The sequence below is a fragment of the Grampus griseus genome, assembly GCF_964374135.1.
Source record: "Grampus griseus genome assembly, chromosome: 17".
Lineage (NCBI taxonomy): Eukaryota > Metazoa > Chordata > Mammalia > Artiodactyla > Delphinidae > Grampus > Grampus griseus.
Window position 1 is genome coordinate 52,190,399 of NC_139011.1, and position 20,428 is coordinate 52,210,826.

General features: G+C 35.4%; 1 protein-coding gene across 1 annotated transcript in view; it reads left to right on the forward strand.

Moving 5' to 3' along the window:
* Nucleotides 1-1,675: 1,675 nt before the first annotated feature.
* Nucleotides 1,676-20,428, forward strand: part of CNGB3 (cyclic nucleotide gated channel subunit beta 3) — a gene marked incomplete at both ends in the record, with an annotated part of 142,091 nt that continues 123,338 nt past the window's right edge. The window contains 3 exons of the mRNA XM_082674669.1: nucleotides 1,676-1,786; nucleotides 5,129-5,210; nucleotides 19,393-19,519. Coding sequence (XP_082530795.1) covers nucleotides 1,676-1,786; nucleotides 5,129-5,210; nucleotides 19,393-19,519 — 320 coding nt within the window. The remainder of the gene's footprint in view (nucleotides 1,787-5,128; nucleotides 5,211-19,392; nucleotides 19,520-20,428) is intronic.

Sequence of the window (20,428 nt, forward strand, 5' to 3'; positions counted from 1 at the left end):
GTAGATGACAAGGTGATACTAAGAGAAATGACAGAACAAAGTTCTGATGGTAATGATCTTTCCATCTATTTAGGGAGAAGACACAGATATAGGAAAACATTAGTGAAAGAAATGGCATATTGTGGTGCCAAGTATTAAGAAATGCATAAACTTAAATGCTGCAAGTGTAATATATTTAATTAGTTTTGAATTAAAGCAGAGATATAAGTGAGGACTAGAGTTGTCAGATCTCTTAAAGCGCTTTCAACTAAATTCTATTCAGAAGAGGCTTGAGTTTCTACTCCGTATAAAGGATCTGTGGTGGTAAAATAAGTGATGCATGATGTCCTCCTTCAAGGAGTTTAGGCTTATTGGTTAAAGTGTGAATCGGAGAAAAAAATTCATCTTGGAGAAAGATACATATTTTTTTTACAATTTATGAAATTAATAATCCAACAGAATTATCTAGACTTAGAAAACTAGTAATCACATAGATAGCTTTCATAATATTTCAGCAATTTGTAAGAAAATAGTAAACTTGTAAGAAATTTTGGAACAAATTGCTTCTGAGCAATGAATTACATTTCCTCAAAGTGATATTCATCAAACATACTGTCTCTCTGTTATGGGCTGAATAGTATCTCCTCAAAAATTCACGTTGAAGTTCTGATCCCCCTACCTCAAAATGTGACCTTATTTGGAGATAGAGTCTTTAAAGAGGTAAGTTAAAACAAGATCACTGAGGTGGGCCTTAATCTAATATAACTGGTGTCCTTACAAGAAGAGGAAATTTGGACACAAACATGAACAGAGTAAAGACACTGTGAAGACACAGGAAGAGGAAGACCATCCACAAGCCAAGAAGAGAGACTGTTCCTTTACGCACAGCTTACAGAAGAAACTACCCTTGCTGGCATCTTGATATCAGACATCTAGCCTCCAGTATAAATTTATGTTGTTTAAGTCACCCAGTCTGTGGTACTTTGTTATGGCAGCCCTAGCAAACTAATATACTCTCTCTGCTTAATTCTAATGTATTTATCATTATGAATCTGAGGTGGATGTTTAGGCTATTGGGAATGCAAAGCATTATGTCTCATTTTTCACTATATTTTCCAAGAACATCATTAATCTAATCAAATAGTAAAATACTAATTAAAAAAAGAATCACCAGAAGAACAGAAAAAGGAAAAAGTAGTTACTTCACAGTACAGAACTACATGTGAGGACTTTGGGAGAGTTGCTTTATATTATAAGCCTTTATGCACATTTTGTTTTTTCATCATTTGCCTGTAGTACTTTGACAAATGTTAGATAGAAGAGATAGGTGGGTGGGTAATTAGAAAGAAAGAAAAATAAACAAACCAATGGGTAATGTGATCACATTTAAACAATCATTTAAACAATTTAAATCAACAATGAAGTTTTGTTTAATTCTCACTTATAAGTTATTCACAGGGGTATTTTGACTCTCTAAAGTTCATAAACAGAATTCAAATCATCCAAGCAGAAGTAATTTGCTGCTTTTAAGCCAAAGCCCTGACTAGCTAGAGAGTTGCCTCTAGGAATTAACCAGAACGAAATCCTGATTAAGCAACTAATTGGCTTGTCTACTAATGAAAAGAAAAACAAAGTACATTTCTCTACCTCCAGACACAGAGTCATAAAAACAGAAGTTTTCAGAACCACCTTAAAGATGTTTAAATCCCTGACAATAAGATTCAACAAGGTGAAGCCTAGTGATGGGAGCGATGAGAATAAAAAAGGTTCTGATCCAAGCAGCGAGTCACAGCAACCCACGAGACAGGTATGCTCCCCACATCCCTAAATCAGTCTTGATTCTCATCATTTCTTGTCTGGGGAGGAATTTGAATAAACACTATGATGTGTGATTTCTCTGCAGTTTTACTTGCTACCATCTGGGTCATGGACTGTTTGTCTTTGGGGTTTATCCTTATCATTTTATACATACTGCATATATTGGCTTTAGAATGGAATAATAAATGTTTAGAAGACCCTATTATGATTTGGAAAAGCAAAGTAAGACTTCTCCTTGCTGATTTTCACTTCTACCATCATCCAAAATGAAATCATTTCTCAAATATTAAACTGGTTATATGATCTAGTTCCAACAGAGAATGTCAAACATCCCGGTCTTAGGAAACTGCATTTTAACAGTAATTTCTCTAGACCAGGAGTTCTCAATAGGGAGTAGTTTGCACTCAGGACAATCAGCAACGTCTGAAGATATTTTTGGTTGTCACAGCCCAGGGGTAGGGAAGTTACTGTCATCTAAAGGGGAAAGGCCAGAAATGCTGTTAAATGTCCTAGAATGAACAGGAGAGCCCTTTACAACATAGAATTATCCAGTTCAAACTTTTAATATTGCCAAAGTGGAGGAACCCTTCTCTGGACAAATATTTGCACAAGTTCTAAGTCTGTTCATCTATAAAATGAGGATGATACCTGCTTTGTAGCCTTGGTATACAAACTAGAGACAGTATAGATAAAGCATATAGTAGGGAATTCCTAAGTGGTAATTATTATCATCATCATTATTAATAATTTGTGTTCTTATGACAGATTTAAGTCCAAATGGTAATTATATGATCAATATTCACTTACAGCTATTTATAGAACAATTTTCATGAATTGCTCACTAGATTTACCTAAAAGCACTATGTAAGATTTTTAGAGCAAGAATTATTTTCACATCTAGGAGAACTGGATGAGAGATGTCAAATACAAACAGGAAGGTACCTCAGGGACTAGCATAGCATGGTCTAATGATTCAGGTTTAAATGAGCCTAGAGTATAAAAAATACCGAGATTACCTAATGTTGGCCCTAGAAAATTTGCCTTCCTTTTCTGATTAACATTGACTGTTTCTGCAGTGGAAAGAAGTGGAGAATGTTCTTTATGAGAGTGCCCTTGACTTTTCTAATACTTGTGTCAAAATAAATAATCTCATACTTTAAAAGTTACTTATATGTTTAAAAACTTATAGACTATCACAAATGTTGAGCTGGGTACTTCCCTTCAACTAGCCTTGTGTTTTTCTCTGGGAAAGTCATTACAGTGATGTATGCCAACTTACCATCATGATTATTTTCCTGCAGAGCACATAAAAATAGCTAATACATTATTCTCTTGGAGAACATAGTAGCTAACAGCAATTACTATGTACCAAGCAAGGTGCTATCCCTTTCCAAGCACTGCTGTATTGAATTCTCATGGGCCCTGTTATAATTTGCTACTTACGCACAACTTACAAATTGCAGAGTCTGGATCAGAACACTGTTCTATCTGACTTTAGTTCCTGAGAGCTAAATCACTAGGTTATATTGATACAAAACAGAAGGCAAAATGAGCAGAAACTCCTTAGAGAGTTGTCTTTCCTTCAGAAACATTAATATTGGAGAGCTACTCAGACTAGACACAAGTAGGGCAGCTCTTAGACACATCCTGTGCCATTCCTGACAGCCATAATTTGTGGATGTTAATCTGGAAGTCTGCTGGCATCACATATCTTAAAAGTCATACTGGGGAATTATTTGCAACTACTCTTTCCAGTAACATGTTGGTAAAAGAAAAATAGTTTTTCTCCAGTTTCAAATATGCTAAATGTTAAAAATGACACAAAGTTAAAACCCTCTTTTCATCTACAGAATATAACCTTTTAAAATGACATTTAAACAACATATTTCTGAAATACAAATCGATTATTTGAGTCCTATAAAAATCTATGAATGAAAAAATCAATTTACATTGTATTTTAAGTGTCATTTAAATAGTTAATTCTCAAACCAAAATATCATATGTAATTCAAATTTGTCAATAACCATGAAATCAAAAATTGCAAACTCAGACTAGTACAAACTCTCTCTCATACTCCAGAATAAGACACTATTCACATAAAACTACATTTATGTACAATAAAACTATGATGGAAATGTTTCTGAATAGCATGATGTAAAAGTATTTGATTGAAGTCAGAAGGCTTTATCACTACTTCATAATCTATCCAGGGATCCATACTTTTCTAACCACTTAATCAATTTCCTATTCAATAATATAAGAATAATAATACCTGCCTTGCCTAACACATATGAGTCTTAAATTAAATCATCTGATCAATTTGCTTTCCAGTTTAAAATGTTTCTGACATACAGTGTCTGAAAATAATGTCAAACTTCACATCAAGGCTTAAAAGACTCTCAAAATCCCTTCCTACTTCACTAGCCTCATCTTCTCACCCTTTTTCCCTTCCAAGCACTTCTGTAGTCTCCCTTCACCTACATACATCTTAGGCTTTTGCTAAACATACGTCCACTGCCTGTAATATTTCCCATGCCTTGTCCATCTGGAAAACAAAAATCTCATCTTGATTTGTAAATTCAGGAGTCACTTCCTTTTGAATAGTGTCCTTCCTTTACCTTCAACTCCAGAAGAACTGACCACTCCCCTTTATGCCCCACCCCTAGCATCTACTAACATTGTGTCATCACTGATAACATTTCATGTCAGTTGCACTGTTGTGTGTTTGTTCCCCCTATGCAGCTGTGAGCAGCTTGGGAGCCAAACTTTCTATACTCTAACCTTATATCTTATTTTACCCTGTCCCCATGGGAAAATCTTCAGGTATACACTGGCCACATCCAGTGAGATATACTTACATTTCAAAGGAAAGCTTAAATGTTAAGATAAATGATGAGATAGATGCAAATGAAATCATGGAATGTAAAAGGAAGAGAGCTATGAGTAAAGACACCAAGGTACTTTCTTCTTTCCATCATTTTACATTCTACCTCTAAAGACCTAGACTGGGACCAATGCTATGGCTGTAGGAAGTTAGAACCAGGCTGTAGGAAGTTAGAACCAGAACTGGGAGAAACATGTGCCTGGGAGATGCAGCAACCACAGTGAAAAAAACAGACTGTGGTCAACAAACTGTGGAGATTGAAGTTGATTATTCAATAATAGAGCCAAGAACATTCATTTAAGTGCAAGAATTATCATTTTTATTATATCATAAACAAATGATCAATTTTAATGACTGGCTTGATTATGGAATGAAAAACTCTTATATTTTACATTCAACTTCATTTTATGTAAAATCACATGTACTATCTCTATTTTTTTCTCAAAGGGAGAAAACAAAAATGAAAAGAAATCTCTCAAAACCAAGATGCCTCCAGTTTCAGCTGAAGAGTCATACACCAAAATTCAAGGTAAGAACCCAAATCTGCAGAAAAAAAACCTAAAAAGTAAAATGTATATTTCTCTGAAATGTATTGTCTGATGAAACACCTGTCCTTGACTAGGTAAATTATGTAGGGTCACACTTGAGATTATTTGAAGATCTGGATATTTATAAAAATTATTTCTTCATTCAGTCAGTTATTCAATAGACGCTTTTTTGTCACCTACCACATGCCAGGCCCTGTTCTGTGGGTTGGAGATACAGTGGTAAAGAATATGGGCCAAATTTGTGTTAACATAAGTGTATAGCGAACAATGAAATTTCAGGTAAGTGTTATAAAAACATTAAAATAGATGTGGGTTATACATGTTTAAAGGTTCTTTTCTCTTCGCCCTTGAAACTCCATTAGAAATCTTATCTACTCCTAGGGCTACCACATTCACTTCTACATTGATGATTCCAAATTCATATCAGACCAATTTCTTTTTTAAGACCCTGTCCAATATTTTCCAAGTAACCACTGGACAAATATACCTGTATGTTCTGCTGCCATCCTAAAGAAAGCATGTCCAAAATTTAATTCCTTATCTTCCCCTTCAACTAAGCGCCCTCTCCTGATTTATTTCTATTCCTGGTTCTATTATTTTTTCAGTCTCTCAAAACCTAATTCATGTTTATTCCTCTATCTAGGCTGTTCTATAAAGGAAATTAGTCACCAGATCTCCTTTCATAATGGCCCTCAAACCCACTTCATTCCTTTCCAATTCCACCACTAATGCCATCCTTATTAGTAACTCATGCTTACATGACTCCCAGGCTCTAAGTGATCTCTTCTGATTAGGACTCTTTCACCCAATCTCTCCCCTTTTCATCCAGCCCCAACAGTATTAGCAGATTAGTTTCCATTAATCATTATTTTGATCTCACGTCTCTGTTAGTCTCTTCTAAAGAGCCTTAAGTGCCCAATATTGCCTGCAGGACAAAATCTAAATTACTTCATCTGATTTGGTAGGATCTAATGAAATCTATTACCAGCTCCTCTCCTATTTCTCCTGAGTATTAACACTACATTATCACCAATAAAACATAAAAATGATAGAAGAATCACTAGAACAGAATATGCTACTGTTAAATAATGCAAACATACAATTATTGTTACAAAACTAGAGTAAATGTTTTTGCTTTTCATCTATTAGACAAAGGTAGATGTATGATAATTTTTACTAGAACAAATTTTGGAGCTGAAGCACAATTGAGTTTTTGCTAGCCAGAATTTCTATCTCTAAGGAGGAAAAATAAGAAACACGTGAAAATTACAGGCAAGATTGTAAATAAAGAAGCAAATCACAAGAAAGGTTGTAAGTAAACAAATTCCTCTATAGGAATATCCCTACGATCAAATGCTGAAGAAATGGTCCCATTGTCATTATACTTGACTGCTCTTATTTAAAAGAAAAACAAAGAATCTATGTGAAGAAAATAACAATTTAGCAGAGAAATGTAGAATAATCTTGAATAACTGGAGGAAAATAATATGTTCCCAGTTTGGAGGGTAACATTATAAAGATACAGATATAGTTTTGTAAATAATTCATACTTCTATTTTCATGATCTCCTCTCTACCCGCTTTCAACAATATATTTTTAAAAACAAGGGAAGAAAATTCACTTTAGTTTTCTTGATTTTATTTATTTATTTACTTATTTATTTGGAAGTACAAATCTAGGTTTTTATTGTTCTGATTAGAATATAGAGAATACTTACTGTGTCTATAGAGATCAGCTGGGTTTTTTCACTTTCTTTTGCATTTTCATCTCAGCCAAGAAGACAGCAAAATAGTGTCTTCTAAACAGTCATCATTTACTTACTTGAGGAGAAAGAAAAACAAAGTAAATGTTCTGCAATGTTTTTCAACATGAATGCAGTTTAATACTACCTCCTAACTGATTACTAAAGCTAGGCTCTTCAATTGTTAGATTATCTGATTTAAAATGTTTACAATGATGTATCACCGAAAGAGAAGCATTTAATAATCATAAAGCCTCCATTTCTGATAAAAGTTCACACACATATGTTACTTCCACAGATAGTAAGACTCCTATACCAAGAGGATATAATAAAAAAAATGTGTTCTTGACATTTTTTTCCCTCCCACCTCAACAAAAACAAAACATCAACCAAAAGACACCTCTCTTGATTCCACTTCCTCTTTGGCTATTGCCTCATTCCCATATTCTCCTTTAGAGTAAGACTGCTTGAAATAGCTATCTATACTTGTAGTCTCTGATTCCTGTTGTCTCTTTCTCTTTTTTATTTTTTTATTGGAGTATAGTTGATTTACAATGTTGTGTTAATTACTGCTGTACGGCAAAGTGACTCAGATATATATATATATATATACATGTATATATATATACATATATATACATTCTTTTTCATATTATTTTCCTTTATGGTTTATAAGATGTTGAATATAGTTCCCCGTGCTATGCAGTAGGACCTTGTTTATCCATTCTATATATACCAGTTTGCATCTGCTAATCCCAAACTCCCAATCCATCCCTCTCCCATTCCCTCCCCATTGGCAACCACCAGTCTATTCTCTATGTCTCTGATTCTGTTTCTGTTTCATAGATAGGCTCATTTGTGTCATACTTTAGATTTCACATATAAGTGATATCATATGCTATTTGTCTTTCTCTTTCTGACTTACTTCACTAAGTAAGATAATGTCTAGGTCCCTCCATGTTGCTATAAATGGCATTATTTGGTTCTTTTTATGGCTGAGTAGTATTCCATTGTATATATGTACTACATCTTCCTTATCCATTCATCTGTCAATGGACATTTAGGTTTTTTTCATGTCTTGGCTATTGTGAATAATGTTATAAACATAGGGGTGCATATATATTTTTGAATTATAGTTTTGTCTGGATATATGCCCAGGAGTGGGATTGCTGAATCAAATGGTAATTCTATTTTTAGTTTGCTGAGGAATCTTCATACTGTTTTGTACAGTGGCTGCACCAACTGACATTCCCACCAACAGTGTAGGAGGTTCCCTTTTCTCCACACCCTCTCCAGCTCTTGACATCTTTTTATCAATAGCATTATTTAATCTTCAAATTTTTCAAAAGGAGTAGAAGGTTCTTCTGTAGATCATATAAGAATTTTCATTGCATACAATGAACTGTTGGTTAACAAATGGAGGTATTGAGGAAGAGAGAAACACCCTACAGTAGAAATCAACTCTGCATATCCAAAGGAAGAAAAAAGCACAGAATTGTCAAGATAATTCAAACTATAATTCTGTTTTATTTTGAGTTATTTTAATTTTTTTATTGACATATAGTCGATTTACAATGTAGTGTTAGTTGCTAGTGTACAGAAAAGTGATACAGTTATACATATTTATACAAAAATAAAGAATATTTCATATTCTTATCCATTATGGTTTATCACAGGATGTTGAATATAGTTCCCTGTGCTATACAGTAGGACCTTGTTATATATCGATTTTATATACAGTATTTTATATCTGCTAATCCTGAACACCTAATTTATCCCTCCCACAGCCCTTTACCCCTTTGGTAACCATAAGTTTGTTTTCTGAGTCTGTAAGTCTGTTTCTGTTTTGTAAGTAAGTTTATTTATGTCATATTTTAGATTCCACATATAAGTGATACCATATGGTATTTGTCTTTCTCTTTCTGACTTACTTCACTTAATATGGTAATCTCTAGGTCCCTCCATATTGCTGCAAATGACATTATTTCATTCTTTTTTATGGCTGAGCTGTATTCCATTGTGTATATATACCACATCTTCTTTATCCATTCATCTGTAGACATTTAAGTTGCTTCCATGTCTTGGCTACTGTTAAAAGTGCTGCTGTGAACATTAGGGCGTGCATGTATCTTTTTGAATTAGTGTTTTCATTATTTCCAGAATTGCTGGATCATATGGTCATTCTATTTTTAGTTTTCTAAGGAACCTCCATACTGGTCTCGATAGTGGCTGCATCAATTTACATTCCCACCAACAGTGTAGGAGGGTTTTCCCTTTTCTCTACACCCTCTCCAGCATTTGTTATTTGTAGACCTTTAAATGGTGGCCATTCTAACTTGTGTGAGGTGATACCTCATTGTATTTTGATTTGCATTTCTCTAATAATTAACAATGTTGAGCATCTTTCTGTGTGTCTATTGGCTATCTGTATGCCTTCTTTGGTGAAATGTCTATTTAGGTCTTCTGCCTATTTTTTGATTGGGTTGTTTGTTTTTTCATTATTGAGTTGTATGAGCTGTTTGTATATTTTTGAAATTAAGCCCTTGTCAGTCACATTGTTTACAAGTATTTTCTCCCAGTCTTGTAGGTTGTCCTTTTGTTTTGTTTATGGTTTCCTTTGCTGTATAAAAGTTTGATTTGGTTCCATTTGTTTATTTTTGTTATTTCTATTGCCTTGGGAGCCTGACCAAAGAAAACATTGGTACGATTTTTGTCAGAGAATGTTTTGCCTATGTTCTATTCTAGGAGTTTTAAAGTGTTGTGTCTATATTTAACTCTTTAAACCATTTTGAGTTTATTTTTGTGCATGGTGTGATGTTACGTTCTAACTTCACTGATTTACATACAGCTGTCCAATTTTCCCAATATTACTAGCTGAAGAGACTGTCTTTTCTCCAGTGTATATTCTTGTCTCCTTTGTGGATGATTAATTGATTGTAGGTGTGTGAGTTTATTTCTGGGCTCTCTTCTGTTCCATTGATTCATATGTCTGTTTTTGTACCAATACCACACTGTTTTGATTACTGTAGCTTTGTAGTATTGTCTAAAGTCTGGGAGGGTTATGCCTCCTGCTTTGTTCTTTTTCCTCAAGATTGCTTTGGCTCTTCTGGGTCTTTTATGGTTCCATATAAATTTTAGGATTATTTGTTCTAGTTCTGTGAAAAATGTCATGAGTAATTTGATAGTGATCACACTAAATCTGTAGGTTGCTTTGGGTAATATGGCCATTTTAACAATGTTAATTCTTCCAGTCCAAGAGGATGATATATCTTTCCATTTCTTTAAATCATTTTCAATTTCATATATCAATGTTTTATAGTTCTCAGCATATAAGTCTTTCACCCCCTTGATCAGGTTCATTCCTAAGTACTTTATTTTTTGATGAGATTTTAATATTATGAGTTATTTTATAATAGTGATGGTTTCAAATCTGTAGTTCTCACATAAAAATACAACCTTGACGACATGAAACCAAGAATCACATCTTTGGGATTACAAGTTTATTCTTATTCTTGTTATACTCTATTCAAAGTGTGTTTGTAATCTTAATATTTCCTGGCTGGTAATAAAAGCTCTTTCATGGAAACTTCATTTAATAGAGGAGCTATTTGAGTGGGAAGGAAAAAAAAATAGTTTCATTTAAATTTGCAGACTTAGCATGTCTTCAGAAACTTTAATAGGAATAACAGTTATATTTGAGATATTTTGTTTTGAAAAAGCAAAATTATTACTGTTTAAATATAGCCTCTTATACATGGTTGGTATTTCTGTGTTCTTCACTTCAAAACATGCAGGTGCATGTCATAATATCTGCAGATGTTGATTTCTGATTATAGAACTCTTATCTTCTGCAGAGCCTGGTTTAATTTATATCTGCCATAGAAATGAAGAGCGCAACATATTTTTGATTCAAATAAAGATAACTTACTAAAGTCCTCTTTTGATTACAATCATTTTTCTTAGGCTTCCACTTCACTTATATTACATTAAATGTTTCTTTAAATTAATGTTTTGGTACCAGCATAGGATATGTAAATGACTTACCTAGTGATTTATGATGCCATAAAGTGACTCTATTTGTGTGGAAGTGGATCAAAGTTTGGTGCCCATAACTTGTATGGCTTGGTAAGCTCAATAATGCCCCTCAAGGTATCCATACCCCAACTCCCCAAACCTATGAATTTGTTACCTTACATGGGAAAAAATTGCTGATGTGATTATATTAAAGATCTCGAGATGGTAAGATTATTCTGCATTATCCAGGGGCCCTCAATGTAGTCAAAGGGTCTTTATAAGAAGAAGACAAAAGGGCCAAAGGCAGAAGAAGGAGATGGGATGATGGAAGCAGAGGTTGGATTGATGCATTCTGAAGATGGGGGAAGGGACCATGAACCAAGGAATTCAGGCAGCCTCTACAAGCTGGAAAAGATGAGGAAACAGATTCTCTCCTAAAGCCTCCAGAAGGAATGCAGCCTGTCTTAGACTTCTGACTTACAGAACTGTAAGTGAATAAATCTGTGTTGCTTTAAGCCATTAAATTTGTGGTAATTTGCTACAGAAATAGAAAACTAACATATATGGCTTTAAAATACTCCACACTTTCAAAGTCACAATTAAGAAAATGACATTTTCAGTCCAAACAATCATACAATTAATACTAAAGGCAGTATTTTGTACTAGAGAAAACAGAGTTTGACACCCCTGAATTCAAATTATTACTCTGCTACTTAACTAGTTTTGTGTGACCTTAGTTGGTCAAGATATTTAACATCTCTGACTCTTAGCTTGCTTGTGTATAAAATAAGGATAATACTGTCATCACTAGGTTGTGGGTATGAATTTAATTAATATACATAAAGCATTTAGCATCGAGGTTGGTAAATTCCAATGTTGATAGAAATCAGATAGCTTAAACGAGGATCACGTATGCCCTGTCTAAAGAGCCAGAGGTCACTCGGCTCCGACCAATAGCTGTCATGCGGGGAAGAGGGTTAAGTGCTGCCAGACATTTCATCTTCAGTCTAGAGAGACTGCAAATACAAATCTTAACTTGAAATTTCCCAGTTTTTAAACATTGACTTTTTAGTGTTTAAATATTCCCTTATTTTACATCATTGAAAGAAAACTGAATTCTTGTCAAATGTAGCCCATACTACCATTCTGTGGCCTCTAACCTACCACATGTAGGTACTCCATGTAGTTAAAACCTGTGGACATTGACAACACTCGACAAGATGTTTTTAGTTATCCTCTTAGTCTTCCCTTCTTTTCCAGTCATGCTCTCCAGCCCAGACTTTATGTTTCAAACAGACTACAAGTGTGGGGTCCTCCCTGCACCTTCTGAGCCAAATCGCTCTCCACAACCAAGATCCCAGCGTGCCAGTTTCAGCACAGTTCCAGGTCTGCAGAGGCATCCCAGGCCTTGCCAGTCCCCCACCATCTATCCAAACTGACCTAGCCTGCATCTCAGCCAACTCAGTTTGAACAGACATCCAGAGAGCTAAAAAACAACCAAACAAAAAACGGCTCTAGGGCTTCCCTGGTGGCGCAGTGGTTGAGAGTCTGCCTGCCAATGCAGGAGACACGGGTTCGTGACCCGGTCTGGGAAGATCCCACATGCTGCGGAGCGGCTGGGCCTGTGAAACATGGCCGCTGAGCCTGTGCGTCCGGAGCCTGTGCTCCGCAACGGGAGAGGCCACAACAGTGAGAGGCCCGCTTACCGCAAAAAAAACAAAAACAAATAAACCAAAAAAAAAAAAAAAAAAAAAGGCTCTAGAACTAAAACTGCTCTAAAAAATAAATATTATATTTTAAAATATAGAGAGAAAAAAGGAGGGAAAATCTTAGCTTGTTTAAACAAGAGACCACTCTTTAGTCCTTGGTAGTAACAATTAACTTATTCAACTTAACTTGTCTTATGTAGAATAGGAAAATAGGCAGACTGTCTACTGAAATTTAATTTACAAGTATCAGTAAAGGCTTCCCTATATAAACAGACTGGCAGGCATGAGAGGAACTACTATGGCTAATTTTAGCAGTATAGTCCACTTTGTGACTATTGGTCCTATTCACCAGCCAAGGGCTAAGGTGGGAATATAGAAACTACATCAGCAAAAAAAAGAATGAAACTTTTTATCAAAATTACTCAAGCATGTTTCTCTGCTTCATCCCAAAAGAAAGTCTTATACAGTATACAATTAGAATTATAGAACTCAATAAGAAATATTCATTCAAAACTAATACCTAATATGATGATGAACAAAAGAAATGAGAAATGAATAAACTTGGCATGTGAAATTTCTGAAAACTTAGTCTAGAAAAAAGATAAGTAACATGGGCTTTGCAGTTTGAAACGATGAAGAAAATTCCCAACCATGCTGAGGACATGCTGGGACATAGGCATAATCAGGGCACCTTGGGTGGCAAGGGCTCATCGTAAGAAAACTTGTGGATAACTGGAACTGAAAAAGTGTTCAGGGGATGGAAGCAACTGTAGGAACTAATTACTGTCTCTGACTCTTGTTCACAGTCAACATGGCTTCGTTTCTCAAGACTGTTGTGTTTCTCTGTATATATCTACTCTGGACTGCTCTCTTTCCATCTACTCTTTTCCCAGTCCATATTCCAGAGAGAGCAGTCTACCTGACTTAGATAACGACCATTGTTCCCACGGGGCAGAGCCTTCAAGGTGACCATATATATGGGTCACCAGCCAGCATGGATCGCTACCTTCTTCAGGTCAGGTGCCCAGCTGTGTGCACAATCAGGAACCATTCCTGCATGTGATACAGCAGAGATGGAGAGAGCAATAACAGCTAAAAGGAGAAGTTAGGCAGAGAAATCATACACTGTTTTAAATATCAAACAGAAGAGGAGACTATGATAAAATACCTCAGTGTCCACTTATTTTTTAAACTAAAAACTTGAGACTCACCAAAGTGGGTGTTTTCACTTTTTTTTCTTTTTTCTTTTTTTTTGGATAAAATGCCATTTTTTTTTTTGCAGTTTTCATGATTTAAATATATTTGCATAATTCAATTACATCAAACTCTGTGTTTTTAGTCTTCTTTCTGCTAAAGAATATATCTGATTTGTAGGAAATCGCATTCTGCTTTCCTGATCCCTGGAACTCTTTTAAGTAAATAGAAGTTCCTGTATGCCCCACATACATCAATACTGTGTAGACCTGAAGGAGTTAATGTATATTTTTTGAAAAAAAGATCATTTTAATTTACCCTAGTCTGGCTGGTGGAATACTTTGTATTTATATTGCATTTTTCTCGAACGGAGTCTTTATCTACTCCTCACAGAAATCCCCATGACAAAAGTATTCCTCATTTTATGGATGAGGAAACTGTTACAGAAAAGCGACTTATCCAGAGTCCCCCAGAGAATTAGCGATGTTAGGATTAGAGCTCTCTCTTCCGTACCCAGTACCAATAACTCACCACATTCCTTAATACCTGTATGTAAAATGCATTTTCTAGATGAATTAATCCCAACAAAAGGTCTCTGAAAACAAGCATGCCATTGAGAGAGGACAGGATTCCTTGATCCTGACACAGTACCAAAGTTACCTTAGATGGATCTGTATTCTTTTTGCTTTGCAGTTATTCATTTCTTTACTTGTGATGATGTACCTTAAAGCAAAATCTGCCTAAATGTAAAAATTCCTTCAGGACGTTTTAGCATGTTAAGGCTGCCTGGAGGAACTCTAACCTCTGAGTAGGTTCAAGGATCCCATCCTAGCTCTCTTGGCATAGGCTTCTGCCTGTACACCTCCAGCAATGGGATTTTTGCTGCCTCACAAAAATGTATGTTTCACTGTTAGACAAGTTGAGTTGTTAGAATGTTTGGGGTTTTGTTTGTTTTTCCATTTTGTAAATCCCATTGATGGATCCCTCTTATGCCTTCTGGAATACATGAAATAATTTTGTTTTCCTGTCTACGTAACAGCCCTTCAAAGAATTGCAAATAACTGCTAGGTCACTAGCTAGTCTTCAATACCTTAGCTAAAGAATATAAGTTCTTCAACCATTCTTCTAATAGGATAGTTTCCAGAACTCTCACCTACTCTGATTCCTTCTAGATTTTTATAGATTGCATGAGCACTTCTTAGTATAAAGTATTCCATTTTTCTATGCTATGGCATTTAAGGCACTCCATCAGATTCCATTGTGTATGCACTGCTACAACATTTGTCAACTTCCTCCATGTCATTTGACAATCTACAAAGATGTAATAAAATTTCAAGTGTGATCAAGGTGCTGTAATTAAAATTATTCTAAGAAAACATATATTCTAGCAACTACAAAATTAATCACAAGCTGAGACAAAAATACAATCTTGGGTGCCAGAAAATAATCATTAATCATACACTTCTTAAAACTGTGTTATTCATTTTTAACTCCAAATGTTCATTCATTAAGATGAAAATAATAGTATCATTTATGCATCTAATGAAAGTACTCAGACTTAGTCTTTAATAATTCATCTAACATCTAGCACTCAGGTATTGTTGGTGTCTAATAAAAGGAGATTTGTTTCTGAGACAGAGCCCACAATGCATTTGGTGTTTTAAGAATTAGAAATTTAACTAAGTGATATTATCACCTGCACGAGGTATTCCAACCAATGAAAGCATTTTTAGGTCTTCTTTTTACATTCATCCAAAAAAGGGCCAATTGAACCAATGCATAATTAACAACCTTATTCCCAAATTAATTTCTTTCTTTGAATCCCTCCTTTTTCAGCAATTATTTAGTGACAGTGATAAAATGTGGAAGGTTAATGGCTTTCTGTATCAATTATTTCCTCTCTTAAAGAGGAAAGCATGCGTTTCACACCTGTGCAGACCTCCACCATGCGCAGTACCAGGGGGTCAAACAGTCTGAAAGTGTATTACAGAGGCCCAGAGTGAGATGCTGCCAGGCTGGAGACAGAATCAGCCAGGTGTGTGGAGAGCAAACTCAGTACTCACTCTTGCACATTCAATAAAAGCAACCATATCAGAACCCTTTGATATCTGCCACGGGCACACAGTCCAGGGAAGAATTTGACCAAGTGCACTGATGTGATCTGGCAATTGCTACACAATGTGCAAAGAGTACAGTTGGCAGAAAGACTTATTCTATTCATTTGGGCAGCTGCAAAAAAGGGAATCCTGCTGTCCATGTGTGAAGCTGGGGAGTACCATGCGTAGTTCACAAAACTTTACCCAGATACCAAAGCAAGATTTGCCACGTATTTTAGATTTCTCTTTCATGATGAGGATGATGCAAACAATCTGACCATCTGTTTCCACAAACAAATAACATGCTGCATGGATAAAAAGACACCCATACTGACTATAGTTGATGGAGATCCTTTTGTTTTAGGTCCTCATGGGTACTTTTTCAGGTTGTTCTGCCTTGAATCCAAGAATGGAAATAACTGGTTTCTCATCTTCATGGGAGTTTTTAACTTCATGGGAGAATCACAGATTGGAATCTGCCTACCAGAATCGCCTAATTCTGAAAGTGTTTGTTAGTGTTCAACTTTTTAAATTGCTTTGCCTCACTCTTCTACATTGCCTTTGTCCTGAGGGATATGAAGCTTTTGCGTCAGAGCTTGGCTACTCTCCTGATTACCTCTCAAATCCTTAACCAAATTGTAGAATCTCTTCTTTCTTACTGGTTCCAAAAGAAGCAGCATGTGCAGGTGAAGAGGAAGGTGCAGGCTTTAAAGGCAGACATAGATGCTACATTATATGAACAGGTCCTTCTGGAAAAGGAAATGGGAACTTACTCGGGCACCTTTGATGATTACTTGGAGTTATTCCTGCAGTTTGGTTATGTGAGCCTTTTCTCCTGTGTTTACCCACTGGCAGCTGCCTTCGCTGTGCTAAATAATCTCACTGAAGTTAATTCAGTTGCCTTAAAAATGTGCAGGGTCTTCAAACACCCATTCTCAGAACCTTCAGCCAATATTGGTGTATGGCAGGTAATTATTTGAGAAAAAATTATTTCTTTAAAAAAAAACAGAATGAGGTATTGTGATTTTTTTAAAAAAGCTATGATAGAAGATTTATTTTATAATAAAATGCTTATCCACAAAGCAAATTAGGCTATAATTAACTTCTAAAATAGCCTAGATTTGTCATAATAGAGCATCATTTTAGAAGGGCTTGGTAATGTCTAGAAGAGACCTGGTAAGGTGTGAAGATCTACTCAAAGTTAGTTTAATCCAAATGTTATGAGAATAAACAAAGATTACTTATTAGAATGGAAGAAAAGAACTATTGCAAAACAATTGGTCATGTAATTGGTACTAGCAGAAAAGTAACAGCAAATGTAATACCTATGCTGTGGCTTGAATGAGCGATGGAAGAGGACGATGCAGCTTATGCTCATATGCCTCTATAAGAAACAGTCACTAAAAGCCTCTTAAGGAATACTCTGTTTTACAGATTCTGCCTGTTTTATATTCAGGAGGGTTTTTTCTGAATTATTTTACTCATTTTTTCATGCTCTATTTAAATCCTAATATTCTTTGGAGGACAGGTGTCCCTAGAAATGTATACATGCACAAAATGGCTCATAGCCTTTTTTTTGGTCAGACTCCTTTAAGGAGCTCATGTTAACCCTAGATCTTCTCCATGGAAAAAAATGCATATACAACATACAGTCTCAAAGGTTCCAATCCATGATTGTACAGGACATCCATGGCCAGAGGTTAAGAACTCTCTGCTTTAAAATATCGTACAGTGATTGCCCCCAATATTTGTAGATATAGGAAAAAGATTTGGCTATCACTTTCTTAGGCAGCAATACATGGAACAATGTCAAAAATCTGAAAAGTGATTGGGGGGGTAGATAAAAAGAAATGGAAAAATATAGTTTGATCCAAATACACAGGGAAAATTCTCTCATTTCTATCAAAAGCCTCTTAGTAAAAAATGACATATGGAAAGTGTGTGTTTCCTATCTTCCAGCCAAAATTAGTATAATTCCAAAATAAAGGTAGATAAGAGATGCAAAATGAAGAAAACTGTCTTGGGAAATTCAGGGGTTTATTCTTTCTTATTCATAAATTTTTTTTAATGGTAAGTAATGGCTTGACTTTATGATTCATTTTATTCTTGAAACATGTTCCTGAACAGTTCAGTATATTGAAAACTTTTAGATGGATCATAGAAATTTTCATATTAAAGGACTTGTACGGTGAAAACTTTTGTAAAGTAAGGGATCATACCCTGATTTATCAGTTTTGTAAGCCCAGACTTTCGATACTGTGTGGGCTTAAGTTTTAAAAATTATAATGTACTACAATAAAATAAGAATTATGATTTGGGCCTTCATTTCAACTTTCTAAGCACAGTACATCCAATTAAAAATAAATTAGAAACTGTGGATAATGGATTAAATTGTGTTCATTGTATTTCTTTGCTCCCTCTATATTTTCTTTTTATATTAATTTATTTATTTTCATTAAAATCTTCTCTAAAATCCAAATATTTAGCAGTGAATTGATTATTCTCTGGGTACATTATAATTTAAACTATATTAATTGGAAATTGTATTTGTAGGTTTGAAGGAAAAAATTTAATCCTTGTACTGAAAATGAAGCTAGTACATATTAGTTTGCATTGCTTTTTCAGAAAAGATGTCACAGCTGAAGATGATCAAAGGAAAAATAAAGATTTTTATCAAAAAACAAAATTAGAATGCAAAATTTGAAAATAATGTCAATGACATCATTTCTGCCTATTTTATTTTTCTGAATTTTATGATACATCAATTTCAGCCATAAATTATACTTTAGCAGAATCAAAAATGCCTTATGAATAATGGCTCCTTATTAATCTCAGCCTTGCTAATGTCAAAAAGAAATATACCACGTGAGACTTCTGTTGCACAATACACCAAATTTAAGCATATTTTTTCATCAGTGTGAAGGTGTCTGCAGGTTAACTCCTCCTGCATAAGGTCATACTTTGTTTAGAGGAATCCTAGGGGAGGTGTTCCTGCGAAAACTATTCTGGAAAAACAAGCAGCATCTCTGTAACTTATGTTGTCCAATATAGCTGTATTAAGAGTGGCATATAGGGATTTCCCTGGTGGCACCGTGGTTGGGAATCCGCCTGCCAATGCAGGAGACAGGGGTTCTATCCCTGGTCCACAAAGATCCCACATGCCGCGGAGCAGCTAACCCCATGTGCCACAACTACTGAAGCCCGCGCACCTAGAGCCCGTACTCTGTAACAAGAGAAGCCACCGCAATGAGAAGCCTGTGCAGGGCAACAGAGAGTAGCCCTTGCTTGTACAACTAGAGAAAGCCCGCTCACAGCAATGAGGCCACAATGCAGCCAAAAATAAATTAATTAATTATTTTTTTTTAAGTGGCATATATTCTTCTATCTATATGTTGTTTCTTTCCCATAGATAAAATCTGTGAGAAAAATACACTTGAAGACAAGACCACAAACCCTGACTCTCAAAATCCAGCAGAATCAACTGGAACAAAGCCAGAGCAGAAGGAAATGGGGACTGGGAAAGAAGCCCTGGTCAGGTGAGAACTCAATAAAACACATAATACTGCACTCAAAAATTCAAACACCTATCCCCCACTTTAGCTGAGCAAAGGTCAGGAGAACTACAATAGTCACATAACACAAGGGACCTGGGCCGGAACTAAAAGGTTGTTTCTGTCCAGTTCATTATTCCTTACCAGCCTGCCATGGCCACTAACCAGGATCTCTAGGCAGCCATTTGTCCATAGGCCATAGCACACCAACAAAAACATTGTAGTCACATGTCTGAGTCATTAGTATCAGCTTGAAAACAGCTTACATATTTACTAGGCATGAATTTTTTAAAAAGGACTTGAAGAGAATGTATGATTCTTCTCTGAATTCATAAAGAAATGGCTATTCCAAGTCTGTAAACATTTTATTGTTCCAGAAGATTGATTATTATTTCCTTTCATCTGCTAAAGAAAGTGTGGTATGATAACCAAGAATAATTACAGAAGCAGATAATCTTTTTGCCACTGAAGGAATACAGTTATATAAATACTTCCTACAAAATTACTGGAAATACCACAAAGGAGATGGCAATGTCAGTGTGAATCAGTGAATCCACAATAAAGCCCAACGAGAAGCTCCTTCATCTGGCCACTTCTTAGCATGTTTATGTGCCTGCTGATCCAATTTGAATTGCTTGACTATAGTTAACGTAATTGCAATAAGTATACCCTTCTTATTTAACAGGCAAGAAGAGTTGTCATTTATAAAGAAGTTAAAAGTACTTATTCCTCCCCCTGACCCCCCATTCCCACTTCTCTCTCAGCAGCTCTACTGTATTAAACTGTGTGCTGCCAATAGGTGTCACCATGATAATCTAGGACCCGGTGTATTAGGTTGAACAATAGGCATCAGAAAGAGTGCATTTTCAATAAACATATATTTGACTATATATG